Here is a 23,913-nt window from a genome sequence, read left to right on the forward strand (position 1 = left end):
CAAAGGTGCTCAGCTAATACATACTGAGTCAATCAGGCTGCCTATGAACCTTCCAGACAACCTCCGTGCATTAACAGTAATCAGGAGGAAACACCGTGAGGATCTTAGACCAAGTTGGCAGATTAGAAGCAGACAGTCATTCAGAAGTTAAGGGGAGAGTAAAAAGCTGGAGAAATGGGATGTTCATTAGGGCCACAGTTGTTTCAGCATTTACATTTACTCTATGCACTAGACCTACCTCCAGTGCTTCTGGAGAGGCACAATGGCAGAGTGTAATCTCTGTAACTGGACAGTCTGGGCTCAAATCCTAGCACTTTCCTGGCTGGCAGTGTGAGCAAGTCACTCAGGTCCTCTGTAAGTTGATTTCCTCATTTACAAAATGAGATTGTTGATTAAAAAAAAAAGTGATACCATTATTAAGACAGAGTCTTGCTCTGTCATCCATTCTGGAGTGCAGTCGTGCGATCTCAGCTCACTGTAACCTCCACCTCCCGGGTTCAAGTGATTCTCATGCCTCAGCCTCCCGAGTAGCTGGGATTACAGGCGTGTGCCACCATGCCCGGCTAATTTTTGTATTTTTAGTACAGACGAGGTTTCACCATGCTGGCCAGGCTGGTCTTGAACTCCTGACCTCAGGTGATCCACCCGCCTTGGCCTCCCAAAGTGCTGGGATTACAGGCGTGAGCTAACGCACCTGGCCAACAGTATCACTTTTACAAGGCTGTTGTGAAAATCAAGATGTAGGTCACTTAAAACATAAAACAGCACTTGGCCTCCATACACGTATCACCTCATGAAATACCGCAATCCTCTGAGGGGAGATACTATCATCCCATGATACAAACCAGGCAGCTGAGAAACAGAAGTTACACAAGCAGCCCCTGAGCCAGAAGTGCGTTCTAGAATCCCTAGTATACCCTCTGAATCACCACACTGAAACAAAGAAAAGACAGCCATATCCGCAGTGTCATACCATGGAACTGTTCAGAGGTCTCCAGCATGAACTACGCTGACACTTGGAGGCAGGGCTGTATGACTCAACAGGAAGGCCAGGTACTTTTTGGAGACCAGACAGGTATAAGGTCTTGAAGGACAAAAGTTGGCTGGGAGAGCTGGGCACCGTGGCTCACGCCTGTAAATCCCAGCACTTTGGGAGGCCGAGGGGGATGGATCATGAGGTCAGGAGTTCGACACGACACCAGCCTGACCAACATGGTGAAACCCCGTCTCTACTAAAAATACAAAAATTAGCTGGGTGTGGTGGCACCACCTGTAATCCCAGGTACTCAGGAGGCTGAGGTAGGAGAATTGCTTGAACATGGGAGGCGGAGGTTGCAGTGAGCCGAGATCGCGCCACTGCACTCAAGCCTGGGCGACAGAGCAAGACTCTGTCTCAAAAAAAAAAAAAAAAGTTGGCTGGGAGGTAAAAGCATTTTAGGTAAAGCATAGAACATCTGCGTATCTGCAAACCCTCTGAATTTACTAGCCTGGCAAGTTCCAGACGGGAAAGGTAGGCAGTTGAATTTGGAGAGCTAGGCAACTTCCAAACTAAGGAGGGGCTTCTTGATTGTGCTAAGGAGTTTGAATCACACACTGTAGGTGATGAGGGACGGTGAGAGGATTGCAAGCAGCTAAAACTGTGGTAGAATGTCAGCTGGAAGGAAATCGAAAGGAATCCTCAACAATGAGAGGGTCGCCTTTCCGTCTGCTGGCCCTCCTGCTGTGGCCTGCGGCGGGGTGGGGAGGGGGGTTCCACGACACAGAAGTGTGACGCGCAGGGCTGGGCTTCTTCTAGGCTGAATTCGGGACAGATTTTCGCATTTGTTTTGCTCAAGTATTTATAGGACCAATTAATATGTTTAGCAACGTTGTCTGTGGGAGCAGTAGAGGAACTGAGAAGTTCACAAACTGTAAGAGATCCTCCAAAGAGTCCACAGGTCTGAGGCAGCAGCACCTGGGAATCTCTGGGCTCCAGCTAGTCCTTCCTGACTTTGACTCGTTACAGCAGTGTCCAGACAGGGATATGTCGGGTCCTGTGGCAGGGTTCCCGTCAGGTGGGATGGTTTAGCCCCGCATCTGCCTTCAAAGATCCCGAGATTATGCCGTCGCAGCGGCCAGGGCAGGAGTGGGTGCGTGGCAGGGACTGAGTCTAAGAGGCCTGGAGGCCCTGTCTAAAACAAAGCTGTCGCTGGGCCCTCTCTCCTTCAAGCAGTTATCATACAGCTAGTCCCCTTTCTTGTTTTCAGACCCTCTCCTCTAACAGCCTGCACCTGCAAGCAGGGACCTCCGTGGCAGCAGGGACAGCGTGTCTGTCTCGGCCTCCAAAGTACCCCGGAGTCTAAGAGAACTGGGGGAGGATGGTGCGGGAGCAGCGCCTGCCTCCAAGGAGGGCCCGGGCGGCGCCTCCCGCCCCTCGGTGACCTTATGGGCCAAGGCTGTGAAGGGCAGGCGGGGCGACGCGGAGGGGCCGGGCGCTAGTGGCCCGCAGACAGCGCGGCGGCCCCCAGCGGGAGAGGCGGCCTGGCGGCCAGGACAGCGCGGCCGGGCGCCTCCGCGCGGTGCTCTGGGAGTTGTAGGCACTTGCCTCTCCTCTCTCCTTCAGCTACTGGCTCTCGAAACCCAAGGACCTACCGGTGGGTGGGCGCCTGTGACTCCCAGGCTGCGAACGCCGGGAACTCAGTTTCTTCAGAAATGCCCGAACCATGACTGCTCCTGGGGTCCTCGCGCCCTCGCAGAAGGACTACGGGCCGCGGCGACCTCGGGGGCGGGGCTTCCGGCGCGCTGCCTTGTGGGCACGGTAGTTCCGCCGGGTCTGGCTTCCGCCTGCCGAGCGGCCCCGGACCGCAGTCCGGACTACACTTCCCGTCGGCCCGCCTGCTCTCCCCATGCCGCCTTGGCGCGAGACGTTGGCAAGCAGAGTGTCTCCAAGATGGCCGCTTGGGGAAGGAGGCGTCTTGGCCCGGGCAGCAGTGGCGGCAGCGCCCGAGAGAGGTGAGATCCAAGGGCTTGTTGCCCCCAGTGCAGGCGGCTCAGCGGCCGGAGAGCCCAGCGCGGCCTCCGAGGGCTGCAGCAGCCTTCCTTCCCTGGTTTCCCCGCGCTCCCCCTACCCTCGCCGGGCATACTGGGTTCCAGTTCCGGAGGATCCGGGATCCGGGTGGGAGCGAGGTCGAAGGCCTCGGCGGAGAGCTTAGGGGAAGGGGCGTTAGCCGGGCTGAGTAAGGTAGGCAGCGGCCATGCGGGGCGGGGCCCGAGGCCGGGCCGTGCTGAAAGGAACTGGCGCCCAGCGCAGGCCTCAGGGACCCGCCTAGCTGCCCGCGGGCCGATCGGCTGCTGAAGCACCCTTCCCGCCTGGCCACGCGCGTGGCCTTCTCGGCCGCGGCCCCAGACGTGTAGAGGAAGGCAGGGCCCCCGGAGAGAGAAAGAAGGGGAAGCCTTCACAGAGCAGGCCGGCCGCGGCAGGGGTAGTTTGATCTGCACGTTTACCAGGGAGCTTTAGCTCCCGCCAGATGTGTCTCTTCCGGGCCCAGAGCCGGCCACTTCCTCGAGGGAAGATTCTGAAGACTTTTGGATGGTTCTGTGCAAGCGCTCCTGCCGTAGAAGTCCTTTAAAGTGACCTTTCCTAATGAATGGTGTGTGGGCAGGGAGCTAGGAGCGTGTTTCTTCCAACAGGGACCTCCATTTGAATAACTGATTTCTAGAAGATGAGATTGGAGTAGTTTCCGTGTTTCATGTTCAAGTTGCAGTTTTTGCATCTGGGAAGCAGTTTCAGCTAGTGGAAACCACTAGAAGCTGTTCAGCCACTAGAAATTTGGGAGAGGATGTATTGGTGGAGCCACGTGGATTAACTGTCCGCTAAAGCTTGATTGTTATAGCAGCGGTCAGCAAAAAAGGAAAGTTTTGGTTTTGCTGGTTCTCCCCCTCCCCGTCTTTTTGGTGAGGATTGTCTAACAGAAAAGTTATCTTCCTCTCAACTACTCTGCATTATTCCTTTTCTGTGACTGATTCCATCCCGTGTTCATTGCTATTGCTTACAGATGGCTTTCCCAGCTGGGAAGATTCTTCCTGTTTGGCAGTTGTGATAGAATCCTTTAGCTTGCTTGCACTTTATTCTTTAGCCCAGTTATCCAACGTTGCCCATTCTGCATTTCCTCTTCCTTGGAAAAGCAGTGGTAAACACACTTTTGTTTTTCTAACTCCCGCCTGGTATTTCTTAGATTGGACCATTTAAATAAGTTACCTCAATGGTTTTCAGATGCTCTTAAAAACTAGCAAACATTTTCAAGATATTCAATGCAAACAGTAATACGAAATAACCTGTTTAGAAAACAAAGTATTAGAAACATACGCCCTCTTGTTGGACTAAAAGCAACTGAAAAGAGCCGAATAGGGATGCCTCAGGCAGGGAACAGGAGCCTTGCCAGCACAGGTTAAGCTTTTATTGATCTAAGAAAATAGATGCTGAGAATTGTTTTTGCTTTGGCTTGAGACAAGTGTTTATTCAAAATGGATCTGCAAATTAGCAGTGCATAGGCTGGATCCAGTCCTTGACTGTTGAACCTCAACAGTTTTTAAGAGAATTTAAATTAGTTGCCAGCAGATTTCATATAAAACGCTCCCTGAAAAGCTGGGTAGTGGCTGACTCTTTTTGGTCGGGACAAGTGCTTGGTTCCAGTTCTTGGTTACTCACCTGACAGCTTGACTCAAATCACCTGACAGCTTGACTCAAATCACCTGTCAGCTTGACTCAATGCATTTGCCTGCTTGGTCTCTGTAGGTGTTCAGGTTGCACCTTTGGCCTGGAACTGAAGGCTCTACTCACACACGCAGATGTTGTGTGTCAGCAGGAATGTGGCATTTGGTTTTGTAGTTTGGATGTCACCATCTACTCTCCTAGATAACGTGGTATGGGTGGAGACTACCTCTCTGTTTGCTCTTGCTGTAAACCCCTAGCCAGGTTCTGTTGGAAGAGTCATTTCCCCGAGCCCAGCTTCCCTAAGCTCTTCCCATGCTGAGCAGGGGATGGAAACATAACCCGCTGTGGGGCTAGCGAGCTGACTTCTGGGCATCCCTCCATTCCTGCTCAGTTGGTGATGACTGTTCAGGTGGGGCAGGGCGGATTAGCTGATGGCCCAGCACTCTAGATTATGAGATCTGAGTGTATTATTGGCTCTTATGACTGAAGTAGGCTGTTTATGGCTCTCTAAAATGACTTTGTTCCATGTCACATTCGTGCTGACTCAAATCTCAGCTCCATGTTATACGAGTGCTCTCTCCCATTGCTGCTCACACCTGGTTAGCATCTGCTTTTGCTGAAGCTGAGGGAAACATTACCTGGTTTGGGGAAGGGGCTAGAACAGAGTGACACTTTGGGCACACTTGCCAGATTTGCCAGCGGCTACCAACTCTGAAGCATGCATTGTACTTAAAGGTCCCACCCAGTGCCAGACTGCCTGCAGTATTACTGCTGGCGCTGTGTGTTGGATGGTCCAGTTTAGCACGTGTAGCGTGTGGGTTCTTGCTTTACCTTGTTGAGTCTAGAACCACAGCTCTAGAATTAGTGCTGAATTAACACAGCAGTTCAGTAGTCACCAGCTACATGTGGCAATTACATTTAAATTCATTAAAATTAAGTAAAATGAGGAATTCAGCTCCTCAGTCTCACTAGCCACATTTCAGGTGCTCAATAGCCACTTCTGGCCTGTGGCTACCATATTGGACAGCATAGGTGGAGGACATTTCCATCACTGCAGAAAGTTATGATATGGACAGTGCTGGTTTCGACTAAAATAGGAGGGGTGGAAATAGCAAAATGGTAGTGCTTGCATGTTGATTTTTCTCTCCACTCCATTAAATCTAGGGAACCAACAGTGTTTGTAATGAAGAACATCAGACTCTGAGCTGTAACCTGAATTCTTGTCCAAAATTCAGCACACTGGCAACGAGCACATCAAACAGATTGCCACTTGTCCTGTCGGCGTCTTTGAGACACACTTGCCCATCTAGGAAAGCACAGTGCAGGTATCTGTGTTCTGCCACCGTGTGCCAGCCCGGACCAGCTCACAGACAGCCCTGCCTGTCTTACTTGGGCTGCTCGGCTTCACTCTCTCAGGGCCCCTGAACCTCCCAGAGCCCTCCGTGATTGTTGGAATGTGAGTATAGCTGTGTGCTCTTGAGTTCCTGTTTTTATAATCACATGAAGATGTACTTGATCTGCTTCTGAGCATGATATGAGGCAACCTGGGGTGTGCAGAGGGCCAGATGCACGGGGCTAAAAGTTCAGGTTTAGCGCGAAGTTATTTGTTGTGGCCTGCCCCTCCCCTGGCTTGCGCGGCCATCTGCTCAGCATTTTATAGGCAGCCAGTTCCCAGGGCTGACTTTCATGGCTTTCCTTGCCATGCTTTATTCCCCAGGACCTGTCCTCTTCTTTGTGAACTCAGGTGTGCCTGGTCCCAGGTGGCCCTTACACGTTCATCCAGTGAGCAGATGGAGCACAGGCCCCGGGGGCAGGTTGGGTCATGGTCCCGGGGTGACAGCTTCCCTTTCTGATCTGATCCTTCCCTTTTAGACTCTCAGGGTTTGGGAGTATTTAATCTCTCTTGAAAGACTCCATGCTTGCTTTTGTGTGTGGCGGGAGTTTTTGTTTCCTTCTGGCTGGGATGAGATGAGCAGATACGGGATCTGCACCCAAGTGTGTGGGGGTTTAGCCACTGGTTGTGGGGTTCTGCTCAGCTCTTTAACAAAGGCAAAGCCACATGTTCTGGCCGCAGAAGTTGGATTCGTAGGTAAGGATGGGGTTCATCCTCTTCAGTATTGATGTGCCTTCAAGTTTACAAGAATTTCTGTTTTCCTTGGTTCACTCAAGCAGCCTGGATTCCAAGTGCATTAATTTGTGTCTCAGTGGTTCAGTCCTTTAGGTCATGTTCCAGGGAAGGCTCCCCTTTCTGAAGAGGGGAGGGCTGCGCCTGGGTCCACGGAGGTGGGGAGGTGGCTCCTCTGCCCCGGCTTGTCGGTGTGCACCTGTTCTTCAATGAGCGAGGTGCGGGGGGTGGAGTTGGGCAGCACTCCATGACCGAGCGCACCCGGGAACCTCCTGACTGCCACGGTGTTCCGCCCTGGTGCCAGCAGCCACTTTATGGGCACAGTTCTCAGGAAAAGCTGACAGCCATGTAGTAGTCGTAACAGTTCTTCAGAGCAGGGCTGTCCAGTAGGAGTTTCTGGCATGACAGACTCCTGGCGTGTCCCTGCAGTCCATTAGGGCAGCCATTAGCCACGTGTGGCTCTGAGGAACTGAGGTTTCATTTATTTATTTATTTTATGAGACAGGTCTGGCTCTGTCACCCCGGCTGGAGTGCAGTGGTGTGATCTCGGATCTCTGCAACCTCCGTCTCCCTGGCTCAAACCATTCTCCCACCCCAGCCTCCCGAGTAGCTGGGACCACAGGCATGTACCACCACGCCCAGCTCATTTTTGTATTTTTTGTAGAGGCAGAGTTTTCACCATGTTGTCTAGGCTGGTCTTAAAATTTGTGGGCTCAAGGAATCCACCCGCCCTGGCCTCCCAAAGTGCTGGGATTACAGGCGTGAGCCACTGTGCCCGGCCAGGAACTGAATTTTTTAAGATGTCTAATTTTAATTAATTTAAATTTCAACAGCCACATGTGCCTTAGGCAGAGGGGCAGTGCTTGGCGACTGTTCCCATCTTCACTGCAGTCCTCTGGGAGAGCCAGGGCCTCTGGCCCTGTTTGACAACACGGGAAACTGGCTCAGAGGGGCCGGGTGTTTTGCCCTAGGACACAAAGCCAGTAGGCAGCCGAGAGGGAACTTGAATCCACCCTCTCGACTCCCACACTCGGTGCGCCGTGTTCCTGCTCCCCAGATAGAAGGGCTGCTCAGTTACCAGTGCGCAGAGTAGGAAAGTGTCCTCTGAAGCAGACGAAAGGGCTGGGTGTCCTGTGAAAGTTCCTTGGCCTGTGGGAGCCGTCCTCAGGCCGTGGGGCCGCATGCCCGTGCCTTTGAGTCTGGGGCACGGGCTTTCACTGCTTCAGTCCTCTGCTTTCTGTGGGTCCCAAAGAAGCAGGGCTTAATTAGGCAGAAGCAGGTGGAGGTCCAGCCCAGCACCTCCTGTATCATAGGTGATCAAGTGACCCTTTCACTAAGTGAAAAGCAGCCTGACGGATGGGTTGACTTTTCTGGTACCAGTTCTCTTAATAACCATAATTGTTTTTCTCCTCCTGTGACTCCTGTGGCTCATGCCTGTAATCATTACAAATGTCCCTCCAACGTGTGTCTTTTGGGAACCTGTTAATTCAGGCCCAGTGCTGGGGAAACTACGATGAAAATGCAGCCTCTGCCCTCATGGAGCTTCAGGCCTGCCTGTGAGCCCGGGCCCCACTCCAAGAAGGGGCCTAATGTGGATGCTTCCACTCAGATTTGCCTCTGCTGGGTCTCTCAGAACCGGGAAGGTGATGGTGGCTGGCCTGGCAGCTTAGCCAGTGTTTGCTCAAGGGAAACGGAGCTGGAACTGTCCTCCTCTTTTTGGGCAGGACTACAGGTACACACCAGCATGACACCTCAGCCATGAGAAGCTGCCCGCGTCCAGACTTCTGCCTTTCATGGACACCGAGAAGGTTCTGGAGCAGGAAGTGAGCCACCTCCCGCTCTTCTTGGCAGTGGAAGGAGGCCCTCCCACGGGTATCTGGTCCCTTTACCTCAAGGGATATAGGGTTGAACAGAATTTTTCTTTTTAAGAATAAGTTTATAATTATTTTTCCTGTTATAAAAGAAACACTTTGGCCGGGCGCGGTGGCTCACGCCTGTAATCCCAACACTTTGGGAGGCCGAGGTGGGCGGATCACGAGGTCAGGAGATTGAGACCATCCTCGCTAACACAGTGAAACCCCGTCTCTACTAAAAATACAAAAAATTAGCCGGGCGTGGTGGCGATTGCCTGTAGTCCCAGCTACTCTGGAGGCTGAGGCAGGAGAATGGCGTGAACCCAGGAGGCGGAGCCTGCAGTGAGCCGAGATCATGCCACTGCACTTGAGCCTGGGCGACAGAGCGAGACTCCGTCTCAAAAAAAAAAAAAAAGAAACACTTTTTTTTTTTAAATATAGAAAAGCATGAAGAAATTGACAAGTCACCTATTAGGCCACCATCCAAAGAAAACCACTGTTGATCTATTTTCTTGTTTCTTTTGAGACAATGTCTCGCTCTTGTCCCCCTGGCTGGAGTGCACTGCAACCTCTACCTCCTAGGTTCAAGCGATTCTCCTGCCTCAGCCTCCTGAGTAGCTGGGATTACAGGTGCCTGTCACCACACCTGGCTAATTTTTGTATTTTTAGTAGAGACGGGGTTTCACCATGTTGGCCAGGCTGGTCTGAAACTCCTGACCTTAGGTAATCCGCCCGCCTCGGCCTCCCAAAGTGCTGGGATTACAGGCGTGAGCCACCATGCCCAGCCTTATCTTAGATTTTTTAAAGTTATATGTTAAACACATCAAAAGTTATGTTTACAATATGTGAAAAGTAATAAACATGCCACAGCATGATGGCCCTTAAAAACATAATGCAAAATGAAAGAAGCCAGTTGTTGAAGACCACGTTACAGGATTCTATTTAAATGAAATACCCAGAATTGGCATATCCAGAGAGTTGGGAAGCCGACTGGTGGTTGGGGAGGGCTGGGGAGATGTGAAGGGACCGCTAATTGGTACAGGGTTTCTTTCTGAGATGATGAAAATGCACCAGGATCAGTTGTGCTATTGGTTGCACAACTTTGGGAAAGCCACCTCATCGTTCACCTCCGATGGGGGAGTTGCTCTGTGAATTCTATCTCAGTAAAGCTGCCATTAAAAAATACAAATCAGGCCAGGCATGGTGGCTCATGCCTGTAATTCCAGCATTTTGGGATCACCTGAGATCAGGAGTTCGAGACTAGCCTGGCCAACATAGAGAAACTCTGTCTCTACTAAAAATACAAAGTTAGCTGGGCGTTGTGGCACATGCCTGTAATCCCAGCTACTTGGGAGGCTGAGGCAAGAGAATCGCTTGAACCCAGGAGGTGGAGGTTGCAGTGCTCCGAGATTGTGCACTGCACTCCAGTCTGGGTGACAAGAGTGAAACTCCGTCTCCACAAAATAAATAAACAAAAAAAAATAAAGAAAATGAGACCAGGTACAATGGCTCTTACTTGTAATCCCAGTGCTTTGGGAAGCTGAGGCTGGCAGATCACTTAGGAGTTCGAGACCAGCCTGGCCACCATGGTGAAAACCCTGTCTCTACTAAAAATACAAAAATTAGCTGGGCGTGGCAGCACATGTCTGTAGTCCTAGCTATTTGGGAGGCTGAGGCAGGAGACTCGCTTAAGCCCCGGAGGTGGAGGTTGCAGTGAGTCGAGATAGCGCCATTGCGCTCCAGCCTGGGCGATGGAGCGAGACTGCCTCAAAAGAAAAGAAAACGGAAAATAACAAGTGTTGGTGAGGATACGGAGAAATGGGAACCCCTGTGCGCTGCTGGTGGGAATGTACAATGGTGCAGCTGCTCTGGAAAACAGTATAGAGATACCTCAAAAAAACTAAAAAATTGAACTGCTATATGATCCAGCAGTTCCACTTCTGGGTATATATACCCCCCCAAAAAAAAGCAGGGGCTCAAAGAGATGTTTGTGCACCCATGTTCATAGCAGCATTATTCACAATAGCCAGTGGTGGAAACCGAAGTGTCCATCACAGATGAATGGATTAACAAAATGTGGTTTATGCATACGGTGGAACATTACTGAGCCTTAAAAAGGAAGAAAATTCGGATACATGCTACAATATGGATGAACCTTGAAGACTAGTTATGCTCTGTGGAATAAGCCAGACACAAAAGGGCATATACTATATATGATCCCACTTGTATGAAGTACTTGTATAGTCAGATTCATTGGGGTAGAAAGTAGAATGGTAGTTTGCAGGGGCTTGGGGTTGGTGGGGAATGGGGGGATCATTTCATGGGTAGAGTTTCAGTTTGGGAAGGTAAAGGAATCCTGGAGGTGGATGGTGGTGATGGTTGGTACATCAGTGTGCATGTGCTTAGTGCCTCTGAACTGTACACTTAAAAGTGCTTACGGTGGTATATTTTACGTGTATTTTACCACACTTTAAAAAAGGCAAAGTGATAGTTGTGTGGGCTCCCCACCCAGCGCGATAGAGAACCAGCGTTACCCTGGCCTGCCTCCTCCTGCAGCGGAGACCCTGTGCCCCAAGTGCACCACAGCACCCTTGCTGTCCTTATAGTTGGCTTTCAGTGGCACATCCCTGAGCTCTGCCGCCTTAGAATGTGTGAGAATTGTATCCCTGGCTCAGGCCACTGGAACTGATTCATGTCACTAATGGAGGAGGTGCGATTCTGCTCTCCCCGCTCCTGTCATCTTTTGCTCTCACCGAACAGTCCTGCTCTGAACCTTCTTGTGCGGCTCTTGCCTTTTGGGGAGACGCCTCCAGACTGTGGCTGCTGGGACAGGCACAGGCTGCCCACATCCCAGAGGGGCTGTGGAGTTGCCCTGCTGAGTTTTCACTGTGGCCGCCTTTTAACTGGAATGCTAGTGTTGCCAGGGGATTCCTTTGCTGACTGCGAGAGCTGATTGAGTTGGGCTCAAAAGTGGAGAGATGAGGGCCTGAAGGCTGACTCTGGTTGAAGGCTGAGGGAGGAAGTTCAAGATGCCCACTTTATGAGTGCCTGCAAGCTATCCTGAGGCAGCAGAGGGCGGTCCCATTCAGTGTCTGCAGCAGTCCCCCTGAGGTGCTGGAACGGACTGACCCCTGCTCCCAGCACTAAAGGCTCAGAGAATCCAAAGCTTCCTCAGTGCTGGCATGATGTGTTTAGGATCATGACACTGATCCTTTTACTTTTCTTCTTCCATATGTTAAGACCCACTTCCGACAGTGATCTTTAAGTACCAGAGATCGTGCCAGATTCAAAAGGATCAAAAGTCATTTACTAGAAAGAGCCTCCCTTCCTTTTCTTTCCTGAGCCCCTCAGTTCCCTCCCTAGTGACCAGTCATAAAAATCATGTCTTTGTGTATCCTTTCAGAAGTGTTCTGTGCATATAAAAGCAAATAGAGACTTTTAAAAATACACTACGTATAGCATACTGTAAACACTCTTCTGAACCCTGCCTTTTCCCCTGAACTTGCTTTCAGTTGGAGACTTTGCTGTTACTGCTGCTACCTTTTTCTTTTTTTTTTTTTTTTTTATTGAGACGGAGTTTTACTCGTTGCCCACGCCGGAGTGCAATGGCATGATCTCAGCTCACTGCAACCTCCGCCTCCTGTGTTCAAGCAATTCTTCTGCCTCAGGCTCCCAAGTAGCTGGGATTACAGGCACGTGCCACCAAACCCAGCTAATTTTTGTATTTGTAGCAGAGACAGGGTTTCACCGTGTTAGCCAGGCTGGTCTCGAACTCCTGATCTCAGGTGATCCGCCTGCCTTGGCCTCCCAAAGTGCTGGGATTACAGGCATGAGCCACCGCACCTGGCCACTTTTTCTTTCTTTTTTTTTTTTTTTTTTTTAAACATAGACTCTATTAATTGCTCTCTTACTGGTCATTTCACACCTGCAATGAAAAGCAAAAATACAATCCCTTAGGAAGCCCAGGGCTCAAAAGATTCCAACTAGCTCTTACTTAAAAAAAAAAAAAAAAAAGTCCATATAATTTAAAAAAAAAAAAAAGGAAAAAAAAGATCTCCCATGCACCAGGGTTCAGGTCACCCAGTTCCTAAAGCCCATGGCCTTACCAGTTAGGGGGCAGCTGGTGATGCTCTGCAGTGGTTTGAGACAACCTTCTGACTGGGTTCTTTCCTTCATTAGGTTTTGTTTGACCCACAAGCAGAAGCAAGCCATATACGGGTGGCTGCTGGGTGGTCAGGAGCTGGCTGGACGTGGCTGTCTCCTGGGAGTACTCGGCAGTTTCTTTTTTCTTTTTTCTTTTTCTTTTTTTTCTTTCTGTCATTCAGGCTGGAGTGCAGTGGCACAATCTTGGCTCACTGCAACCTCTGCCTCCCAGGTTCAAGTGATTCTTGTGCCTCAGCCTCCTGAGTAGCTGTAATTACAGGTGTGCAGCACCACGCCTGGCTAATTTTTGGTAAAGACGGTTTCACCATGTTGGCCAGGCTGGTCTCGAACTCCTGACATCAAATGATCTGCACACCTTTGCCTCCCAAAGTGCTGGGATTACAGGCGTGAGCCACCGCACCTGGTCATAGCCACGAATTTCTGAAGTAAGAGAAGTCCAGCAGTCCCTGTCAGCAGTGCAGACCTGAACCCAAGGGCCCAGCAGTGACAGCTAAAAAACCTGTGTCTGCACTGACAGCACCCCACTCCCACCAGTGTACCAGGAAGTTGGAGTGCTGACTGCCTGGTCATGGCCAGGTGAGCTCCAACAGAGGGATCCTGCAGCTTTGGGTGCGTCTGTGTGTGTTTTGGTTTGAACCTTGCCGTCTCCATATAGGGTCTGTTGCCTTATAGAATCCTAGAAATCCACTTCCCTAGACTTCACGTGTTGTCCTTTTCCAGTGGAAACCGAGATTCCCTTTGCCTAACTGGCTTTAAAAGCAGAATTGGTGAGCCTCTGGCCTCAGCGCCGTTGTGCAGGACCCTGCCTTTGTTTGAAGGCAGTGTGGCTTATGCCCTTTGTGTTTCCGCTGTGGATAGGTGTCTTAGACAGTGGGCAGCAACAGTGCCCGGCCCATATGAGACGCCGAGGCTGCAGGAGGCCGGGGCCATGGTTTGACAGGCAGGTGGGGGCAGACCCACGCCACCATCTCAGGATGTGTGCTGACGAGTGCCCCCATGTCCATGTGCTTGCTTATGGCTGTGTCATTCACAGGACTGCCCACAGCCGAGGGCAGAGGATGCCCAGTCTCCTCACTCCCTGTGCTGGGGGGCGGGCCACACCTGGCAACAGCAGTGAGGTGGGAGGGAGCCTGGAGGGCCTTGGCTTCTGGCTGCTTCCAGGCTGGTTGGGACTCGTGGACGCACCCACCCATCCGTCCCAGCAAGCGATGGAGCCTGCAGAGGGGTCTGGGTGGATGTGGGTGCCAGCTGGGCTTGCAGGGGGGCCGGAGGGGGTGAGGGGGTGGGATCTGCCCGCTGCTGTGTTTCCAGATGGGGCAGTCGGTTCCAGGACCGGGGTTTCCACTGGAATTTCCTCTGTGGGACCAACAGTGGTTTTCATTACATTCAGGATGGCGCTGGCCTGCTGGGCAGAGAAAGGTACCGCACTAGGGTGGATTTGGGTGTTGGCGAGAACATTGTGTAACCCCAGCTTGACACCTCCCTTTTGCTTTGAGTGTTCCTGAGGGAGGAAGCCCGCCTCTGGTGCCCGCCCCAAGGTGTCCCTGGCCTGGCTTTGACAGTCAGTAGGATGCACAGCTGACTTGGAAGCAACTCCATTTCCGTCTCAAGATTGGGACACGATTTGGCCCTCCACCCCTACCTTGTTATCTGGCCTCTCTGCTCCTGTTGCCTGATGGACTTGAGACCAGAAGGGAGTTCTCTTGGCCAGGAGTGCTCCCACCTGAGAGTGGAGGCCCCGCCCCTCCCCGCACAGCCAGGGCCACAGCCAGCCCATTGCGCCACCGCCACTCATTTCTCATTTGAGCACGTGAGGGCACTGCTCGGCCTTCAGCCTTCCAGCGCCAGTGAAGACCCTGCTTTGGGTGTGCTTGTTTGCTGTAGGTAGCTTCTAAAATGCTGAATCTGGCTGGATGCGGTAGCTCATGCCTGTTAATCCCAGGACTTTGGGAGGCCAAGGCGGGTGGAACACTTGAGCCCAGGAGTTCGAGACCAGCCTGGGCAACATGGCATAACCCCATCTGTACAACAAAATTTTTTTAATTAGCCAGGCAGCCAGGCGTGGTGGCACATACCTATAGTCCCAGCTACTCGGGAGGCAGAGGTGGGAGGATCTCTTGAACCCGGGAGGTCGAGGCTGCCATCAGCAGAGATCACACCACTGCACTCCTGCCTGGGTGACAGAGCAGGAACCTGTCTCAAAAATAAAAACTGTTGAATCCTACCTGGGAGTAACAGCTGGCTTCTCCCTTACCTCTTCTCTAAGACCAAATGGAAAAACTCCACCGAGAACTTTAGAAGGAAAACCCTCCTTTCCCCATTTCATAAGCTGCTCGTGCACTCTTACAGTAACAGCTCATCAGTTCATCCCTGGCAAGGCAGCCGTGACACTGGCACACAGTCACAGGCGGCTTGGCAGCAACCCATGTTTAGGAGGCTCTTGTCCCACCCTCAGGGAACTGATTTCTCCCCAGTGCATGCCGTTTAATTAGGGCCTATGATTGAATTAGGAGGCTTTGCCTTAGCCCAGCTTAGTTACAGTGACTTTTTCAGGATAAAGAGTTCCGTTTGCCCAAGTCCAAGCCAGTGCCTTTTATGAAAGTGGTTCCCACCCGGGGGTGGGGTTAGGGTCCCCATGCTTGGGGGCACAGTCAGCCCATTACCAATGACTTTCATCTTTAATGTGGCCACATGAGATCGTTAACTAGTTGTTTATCCAACCAGAATGCAACCCTGCCTGTTAGGTTTGCTTATTTGTTTGCTGAAAGCTTTGAGCTGGGAGGAGTCTCAGTAGTAGGAAGAACTACGATTGCCTGTTCTTTTTCCTTGAAGTTTGCCGACAGTCCAATTTCCACCATCCTTCACTTGGAATTGCTCCCATCTTTGAAGGAGGCTGGAGGGAGTTACCTTCATGCTGGGCTGAGGTTCTGGGGTGGCTTGTTATGAATATCTTCACTCGTCACTCCCATATTACGGCCAATGGCCAGGTGGCTCAGCTCCCCATGACTCTCCTCTGCACCGCAGCCAGGTGTGCCTGCCAGGACAGGCTGGGCGGACGGGACCTTCGCGTCTGTGCACACTGAGGGCTGTGCTTCTCGTTAGCCACGAAAGGAAGCTAGTTCCTGTCAGGCACATTCGGAGCTTCAGGTAGATGGGCCACATTGACCCTTGTGTTGCCTGGTACAGTGTTCCAGAGCCTCCCAGTTGGAAGGGCATGGACTCCAGCAGGGGAGCAGTGACCAGCAGGTCCCTGGAGCCTTGTGTCCTTTAGTCAGATGGGTCTGACCATCCTGGGTACCAGGGTGTGCTGAGGGAAGGGGCAGCTTTTCCCTGAGGCATGAGACAGAACATGGCTCTGTGCAGCCTTGGGAGCCATGAGTTGGAAAACTTGATCCAGCCTCAAGAGCTATGTCTAGCAGTGTCCCCGTCAGGGCCCAGATAAAGACTTCTTGCAGATGAGCAGATAACGGAAAAGTAGGATGTGGGGTGACGGTGTGGAGATTCAGAGAGATCTGTCTCAGCTGAAACCAGCCAAGGAAAGATGACAAGGCATGGATAGCCCTGTCTTCAGGCCTGCCCGCCACAGGTGAAGAAGATTCTGCTTTGGGTGGGAAATTTGTACCGCAGAGGCCTGAAACCAAGAAAAGCCAGACTGCCTGAAATGCAGCTTGGCCCACGGTCACTGCTGGGGCTGCAGCCGGGCTGCCGTCTGGCCTTGCTGCAGAGCTGAGCCTTCCGTGTGGTGGATTACTCTCCTGCTGGTTGGGGTCATGACATGCATCCCCAGTCCCAGGGGGAAAGCCTCTTGTGTGGTCTCCGTGGCAGTGTTTCTTATGCAAATGAGTGGCATTTGCCGGTGGTGCAGGGGCCTGGGCCTACAGGGCCAGAATCGGTGGCATTGCTGGGCTGGATGTTTTGAAGCCCCTCAGTTGACCCTCCTGCTTACTAAATTTGGAGCCCACTACTGTTCTTGAAGCGTTGTCTTTTCCTAATTCAGGGAAAGGGTCGCTTTTCCTATGCAGTGGGCTGGTGTCCTGGGTCTCCTCTTCTCCCCTCCGCAGCGGGGAGGAGCTGGGGGCTGCTGCCGGCCCAGGAAGGGCACCCAGGGCTTGTGCAGCCTGGCCTCCAGGAGAGCCAAAGGAGTTTGGATTTCATTCGCCCAAGGCAAAGCTCTTCCTTTCTGCCTCTGTTCTGCAGGCCCAGGATGACTACTTAGGAACCGTGCGGAGGGCAAGGGCTTAGCATTATCTGTCCTGAGGTCTGTGGTTTCCAGTGAAGAATCCTCTTGCAGTTGCCCTGATTAACTAAGAACGGCTTTCAGGCTGTTGGCCCTCTGCTGCCGTGTGTGCTCCTGTGATTCTGTGCCGAATTGTTCTTTCCCCTTTAGGCTCCTTTGCTGACTCAGATCAGTTGGTCCACAGCCTTAGGCTAACCACCAGGCCTGTGTTTGTCATTTTAAACGTCAAGGCACTGCTTTTCCTGCCTTTTTATATCTTTTTTTTTTTTTTTTTTTTGAGACGGAGTCTCGCCCTGTCACCCAGGCTGGAGTGCAATGGCACAATCTCGGCTCACTGCAAGCTCCGCCTCCCAGGTTCAAGTGATTCTCCTGCCTCAGCCTCCCGAGTAGATTACAGGGATTATAGGCACGCGCCACCACACCTGGCTAATTTTGTTTTGTATCTTTAGTAGAGACAGGGTTTCACCATGTTGGCCAGGCTGGTCTCTAACTCCTGACCTCATGATCCGCCCCCCGGCCTCCCAAAGTGCTAGGATTACAGGTGTGAGCCACCGCACCCAGCTTTATTTCACTATTTTCAGGAAAAATCCTTTTTACTGATTATCTTGTGTTGGGATTTAAAGGAGATGAGGACCCAAGTGAGATGTGCTCTCCGCAGTGCAGGCTCAGACCTCCCCCAGCGCTGAAACACAGTTAAGTGCTCCTCAGCCTAATCATCCTGTCTCTCTCTCTCCCTTTCCTGCCCCCTCCATCAAAAGGGTGAGCTTGTCGGCCACAGACTGCTACATTGTGCATGAGATCTACAATGGGGAGAATGCCCAAGACCAGTTTGAGTACGAGCTGGAGCAGGCCCTGGAAGCCCAGTACAAGTACATTGTGATTGAGCCCACTCGCATTGGCGACGAGACAGCCCGCTGGATCACCGTGGGCAACTGCCTGCACAAGACGGCCGTGCTGGCGGGCACCGCCTGCCTCTTCACCCCGTTGGCGCTGCCCTTAGATTATTCCCACTACATTTCCCTGCCCGCTGGTGTGCTGAGCCTGGCCTGCTGCACCCTCTATGGGATCTCCTGGCAGTTTGACCCTTGCTGCAAGTACCAAGTGGAGTACGACGCCTATAAACTGTCGCGCCTGCCTCTGCACACACTCACCTCCTCCACCCCGGTGGTGCTGGTCCGGAAGGACGACCTGCACAGAAAGAGACTGCACAACACGATAGCACTGGCCGCCCTGGTGTACTGTGTAAAGAAGATTTACGAACTCTATGCCGTATGATTTCAGTAGAACAGGGAGCGAAGCAAAACCACCCGGCCCACAAGAGACAACAGAGTATTCAGATCGCCACACTCTGTGAGGCAGCAGAGCCTGGGAAGGTGTTTGGCTTAATATTTGTTATTTTTAAAAAATAACATCACGGGTGTACCCAGGGTTTTTCAGCTCATTACACTAAGATGTGGATTTCCATAACCCAAGAGGGGGGTCTGAGGCTGTGGAAGTCCGACTGGGCAGTGGAATGCTGATGGAGGCAGACGCTGCCGAGGGGGTGTGGACGTGCTTTGGGGGAGGTCTTTAAGTCTATTGTTTAACTGTACCATCCAGAGCCCACCAGAAGCTATTGATCATTAAAATTATGAGAATTTCAACTCCCGCTGTTCTCTCTTTCCATGACTGCCCGCAGCTGCTGCTGCACATCTGCTCTGGGTGGCGGCTTGCACATGGAAGGAGCAGGTGCCGTGGTAGCCACCCTGCCCTGCTCCTAGCTGCGGTCCAGTGTTACCACTTACAGCGACGACAAGCCTAGATCCAAGGTAGTCCTGGGGCCAAACCCCGCCCAGGAGCAGTCTCCTGGCTCACCTTGGCCTCATCATTCCGAAGGCCAGCACTGCCACCATGCTGTTCAGGAACATGGTAGGATAAGGTGACGAGGCTTGGAGGCCTTTGGGTGTCCACTTGGGTTCACGTGGGGAACTCTGGGCTCTAGGATCGCTCTTCAGAGATCTGAACACCTGTGTTTTCTTTGAAGCACCAAAACTCTTCCTGCTGTGGACCATGAGTTTATTAACCCATTGCCCTAGGCTGACAGAAGAGCCCTCGGAGCAATCTTGGAAGCACCCCCTGGCCTCAGTGCTCGCTGTTCCACAGGAGCCAAGCCGGTGCTTCTCCCTCACACCAGAAGGTAGATTGTGTCACCTGCCACATTTCCTCTAAGGCAGTGGTGGCCAATCTTGACTTCCCTGTGCTACATTGGAAAAAGAATTGTCTTGGACCACACATAAAATCCACTAACGACAGCTGATGAGCTAAAAAAAAAAAAAAAAAAAAAAAATCACAAAAAAATAATGTTTCAAGAAAGTTTACAAATTTGTGTTGGGCCACATTCAAAGCCATCGTGGGCTGCATGAGGCCCGTGGGCTGCTGATTGGTGATTGGACAAGCTTGCTCTAAGGCCTTGGGTAAATGGGAAATTCTCTCTTCCACAAAAAGGCTGGGGCGCCTGTCTTCACTTCTGCCTTCCTAAAGCCCCATTCATCCCTGAAGAGCCACATGGCACCTCCTTCTGAAGGCCAGTCTTTTGTTTTGTTTTGTTTTGTTTTGTTTTGTTTTTGAGACAGAGTCTTGCTGTCACCCAGGATGGAGTGCAGTGATGTGATCTCAGCTCACTGCAACCTCCACCTCCCGAGTTCAAGTGATTCTCCTGCCTCAGCCCCGAGTAGCTGGGACTATAGCTGTGTGCTACCATACCTGGATACTTTTTGTATTTTTAGTATAGATGGGATTTCGCCTTGCTGGCCAGGCTGGTCTCTAACTCCTGGCCTCAAGTGATCTGCCCGGTTCGGCCTCCCAAAGTGTTGGGATTACAGGCGTGAGCTGCCGTGCCTGGCCAGGCCAATATTTAAGAGACAGCCAAAGTGGTTTCTCACCTAGTTTTAAAGTCCCCATCAGGAAGACCTGATGTCACAGAGTAATGAAAGGGTGCATGGGAAGGATTCACGAGGGGTGATTGGGCCATTTTTTGTAGGGGAGATTCAGACCTCTTAAGGATTTTCAAAGGGACCCACGGCCCACAAAAAGTTTAAGAAACTTTGATTTAATTCCAAGAGATTTAGAAATAACTTATCACTCAGTTGAGTGCTGGGGGCATGACGGTGTTGGGTGTGCACCACTGTTTACGTGGCAGTCTCTGGGCACCTGGAAAAATGGTAAAGGGGGAACTGCCTTAGCCACACAACTGATCCCGTAAAAACATGCCTCATCTCGACAGCAGTGTGAGTTGAAATGCAGCTGCCCATGACCCCTCAGGTGTCTGAGTGCTGGCATCTGAGCCTGCTGGGCAGGTTTTTGGTTTTTTTTTTTCTTAATAATGCCCAGGTTTGGAAAGGGAGCCCCATACCTGGCCTGGAAGTGCTCTGCCAACAAGTTAGATTTCATGGGGGAATTGACTAGAAGGCACAAGCTGGACAAGCCAGACAAGTCAAGGCAACCTCAAGTCAGCTGAGCAGGAGCCCTCCCCCGAGGTAGAAACCAGCTGCAAATGGGTAGCTCTTCTACCATTTCCCAAGCTGCACTGAACCAAGTGATTCTTTGGATGTATTAACCTAGATTCTGAAATGCCATCTTAGTTACATGGCCCCTGGCCAGGGAGATAGGGATGAGGTGCTGGTGTGGACTGCAGGCAGGGGTTTCGTGTGCCTGAGGCTGGCAGCAAGGAGAAGTGCGCCTCCCTTCCCACTGTCAGTGCTGACTTCTCTGTTCCTGCCATTGTCCTTGCTAGATGATCAGTCATGGCAGAGCTGCTGACAAGTCGCTTATGGTCATCTGTGATATGCGACAGTGCTTCTCAAGAAATAGCATTTGAAGGCTGAGTGCAGTAGCTCATGCCTGTAATCCCAGCACGTTGGGAGGCTGAGGCAGGAGGACCATTAAATACTTGAGTCCAAGAGTTGAAGACCAGTCTGGGCAACATAACAAGACCTGTCTCTACAAAAAAAGACAAAAATTAGCCAGATGTGGTGGTACGCAAATGTGGTCTCAGCTACTCAGGAGTCTGAGGAGGGAGGATCATTCAAGCCTGAGAGGTTGAGAATGCAGTGAGCTGTGATCTTACCACTGCACTCCAGCCTAGGCAACAGAGTGTGACCCTGTCTCCAAAAAATAATTTTTTTTTTTGAGATGGAGTCTCTCTGTTGCCCAGGCTGCAGTGCAATGGCGCGATCTCGGCTCACTGCAGCTTCTGCCTCCCAGGTTCAAGCAGTTCTCCTGCCTCAGCCTCCCGAGTAGCTGAGATTACAGGTGCCCGTCACCACGTAGAGATGGGGTTTTGCCATGCTGGCTAGGCTGGTATTGAACTCCCGGCCTCAGCCATCTGCCTCGGCCTCCCAAAGTGCTGGGATTACAGGCGTGAGCTGCCGCGCCTGGCCAATTTTTTTTCTTTTTTTTAAACAGCATTCAGTAACTGCCAAGAAAAAGCAAAGGCCAAGTTACCAGGGCCCTCCTGTGCAAAATCCACTTAAATGAGTCCTACATGGACCACTTTAGGGAATACGTTGTGTCATTAATCTAGTAAATTAGTTGTAGCTACCCATCCCCACCCAATTTCAGAGAAGAGCGAAGAGCCGTTATGTAAAAGGACAACTGATCAAACTGGATCTCCCCGTTCCAGTCTGTCAGCTGCCTCCAAAGTTTTCACATCTGGTGCAGCAGCTGCTGGGCCCTGAGGGAAGGAAGGGAGACTTGCTGGGAGGTGGGCAGGGTGCCCAGGGCTGTACACTATTTTCTTCGATTCACTAATCAGCTGCGGCCCCTCTACACTGCATGGAGATGCTGCTGTTTGGAAAAGCTAATTGGTTTTATTTTTCCGTCTCTGGTTTTGGCATGATGTGAAACACCAAGGGGCTTAAAGAGCAAAGTGGAAAGTGTCTTTGAACTTCATCAGATATCTGAAGGCAGAACCAATTAAAAATCATGCTTTTTAGACCTCCCCAGCAGAATTTAAGGATGAAAGAGAAAGGGGCAAAAACCCTCTAAAGACAGAAAAGAGAAAGTGGAATGGCAGCATCGCTCACCCTGCTGGCAAACGTCCATATTCAAACACTGGTTTGAAAATCCAAGAGCAATGAAGGTTGCTCAAAGGCCATCAGCTGAACCAGGCTGTGGCTGGGCTTCTTGCTTTGGAGCAATGCACGTGGGGCTCACCCACAGGAAGTCACTTCAGCTGCTAAGTTGGGACAATTCTAAAGGCTAAGTCTCACATTATCCAAACCATTGCTGTCTCCAGGAAGGGACACTGAACTCCAGCGACCCAAGACAACTGTAGGAGCAACATGGACATGAAAGAGCACAGCTGCAGGCCCTTTTAGTCCTCAGCCTCTGAGGCCAAGAAGAGCGTCTGTCTGGTGTTGGTGTGACTTTAACAGGTCCCCTCTGGGACTTGCCAACCTCCTCCTCAAGAACAGTGGGCCTCAGACTCTGCCTTTGGCAAACAGCTTTATTTAGCTAGATTTTAATAATTCTTCAGTTTGTGTTAGTTTCTATTTATATGGCAAAATTATAAAGTTTATAAAGTTGAGTTTGAGAAAGTGATTTGAGGTTTTTAGAATGTTGGGTAAGTAAACAACCAATAATATTGACATCTGGCTGGTCTAGCACGTCAATCTCCAGTTGCTAACCACTTTATTTAATTGGGAGGAAATAAACTTTAGAAATGAACTTGACCTACTCAGTAAGCCTCAACCATGTATTTTTAATAAATTAGAAAGGTGGTAGCCAGGCATGGTGGCACACACCTGTAATCCCAGCTAGTCGGGAGACTGAGGCAGGAGAATCACTTGAAGGTGAATCACAGGAGGTGGCAGTTGCAGTGAGCCGAGATCACGCCATTGCACTCCAGCCTGGGCAACAAGAGCGAAACTCCCATCTCAAAAAAGAGGCCGGGTGCAGTGGCTCACGCCTGTAATCCCAGCACTTTGGGAGGCTGAGGCGGGCGGATCACGAGGTCAGGAGATCAAGGCCATCCTGGCTAACATGGTGAAACCGCATCTCTACTAAAAATACAAAAAATTAGCCGGGCGTGGTGGCGGGCGCCTGTAGGAGGCTGAGGCGAGAGAATGGCATGAACCCAGGAGGCGGAGCTTGCATTGAGCAGAGATCATGCCACTTCACTCTAGCTGGGCAACAGAGCGAGACTGTCTCAAAAAAAATGAAAAAGAAAGAGAGGCTGAGCACGGTGGTTCACACCTGTAATCCCAGCATTTTGGGAGGCCAAGGCCGTCTCAGAAAAAAAACAAAAAAGAAAAAAAAAACGTGAAAGCAGGTGTTTGTTCTGGCTGCAATCCAACCAGTTACAGCTAACAGGTGGTATGTAGGTTAAGAAATCTTTAATGCTAGCCCAAGCTCCATGCACCCCAGCTGTGAGTCAGAACACAATGGCCCCAAAACCAAAAACCTCAGCAACATATGTGATGTTCCCATCTTCTGATGACGGAGTACACAGTTGGTAAACCTGCATTCCTTTGAGGGCAGCCTATCACATCAACCTCCAGTTGCTAACCATGTTATATAATGGAGAGGAAAGGACAGCACCTGGACACCAGGTGTCTCTGAGTGTGGCAGCCAACAGCATCCAAGGAGAAATGTCCTCTCGTTTCCATCTAAAGGGAGAGCGCCCTTCATTGCTGCCATTTCCTGGAAACCTGCTGTGTGCTCGGCACTTTCATTCAACCTTAGACTCGGGCTGAGCTTTAGACAGGTGCTGCTGCTGTCTCAGTTCCAGCTCTTGCCTGGGTCTACTGTCTCCAGTGTGAACACTAAGGAGACCCTTCTCTTCCATGTCAGGAGGGAGGTT

General features: G+C 51.3%; 1 protein-coding gene across 2 annotated transcripts; it reads left to right on the plus strand.

The window, feature by feature from the left end:
- Nucleotides 1–2,469: 2,469 nt before the first annotated feature.
- TMEM11 (transmembrane protein 11) lies at nt 2,470–18,715 on the plus strand. 2 transcript variants are annotated; one of them, XM_003804906.5, is made up of 2 exons: nt 2,470–2,991; nt 17,831–18,715. In XM_003804906.5, exons 1-2 carry the CDS (start codon nt 2,930–2,932, stop codon nt 18,345–18,347), a joined length of 579 nt encoding a protein of 192 aa, XP_003804954.1. In that variant the 5' UTR covers nt 2,470–2,929; the 3' UTR covers nt 18,348–18,715. The 2 variants fall into 2 exon arrangements, with proteins under 2 accessions (XP_003804954.1, XP_008963083.1); XM_008964835.4 differs by lacking the exon at nt 2,470–2,991 and adding an exon at nt 5,858–6,149.
- Nucleotides 18,716–23,913: the final 5,198 nt, after the last annotated feature.

This window comes from Pan paniscus, chromosome 19 (assembly GCF_029289425.2).
Source record: "Pan paniscus chromosome 19, NHGRI_mPanPan1-v2.0_pri, whole genome shotgun sequence".
NCBI lineage: Eukaryota > Metazoa > Chordata > Mammalia > Primates > Hominidae > Pan > Pan paniscus.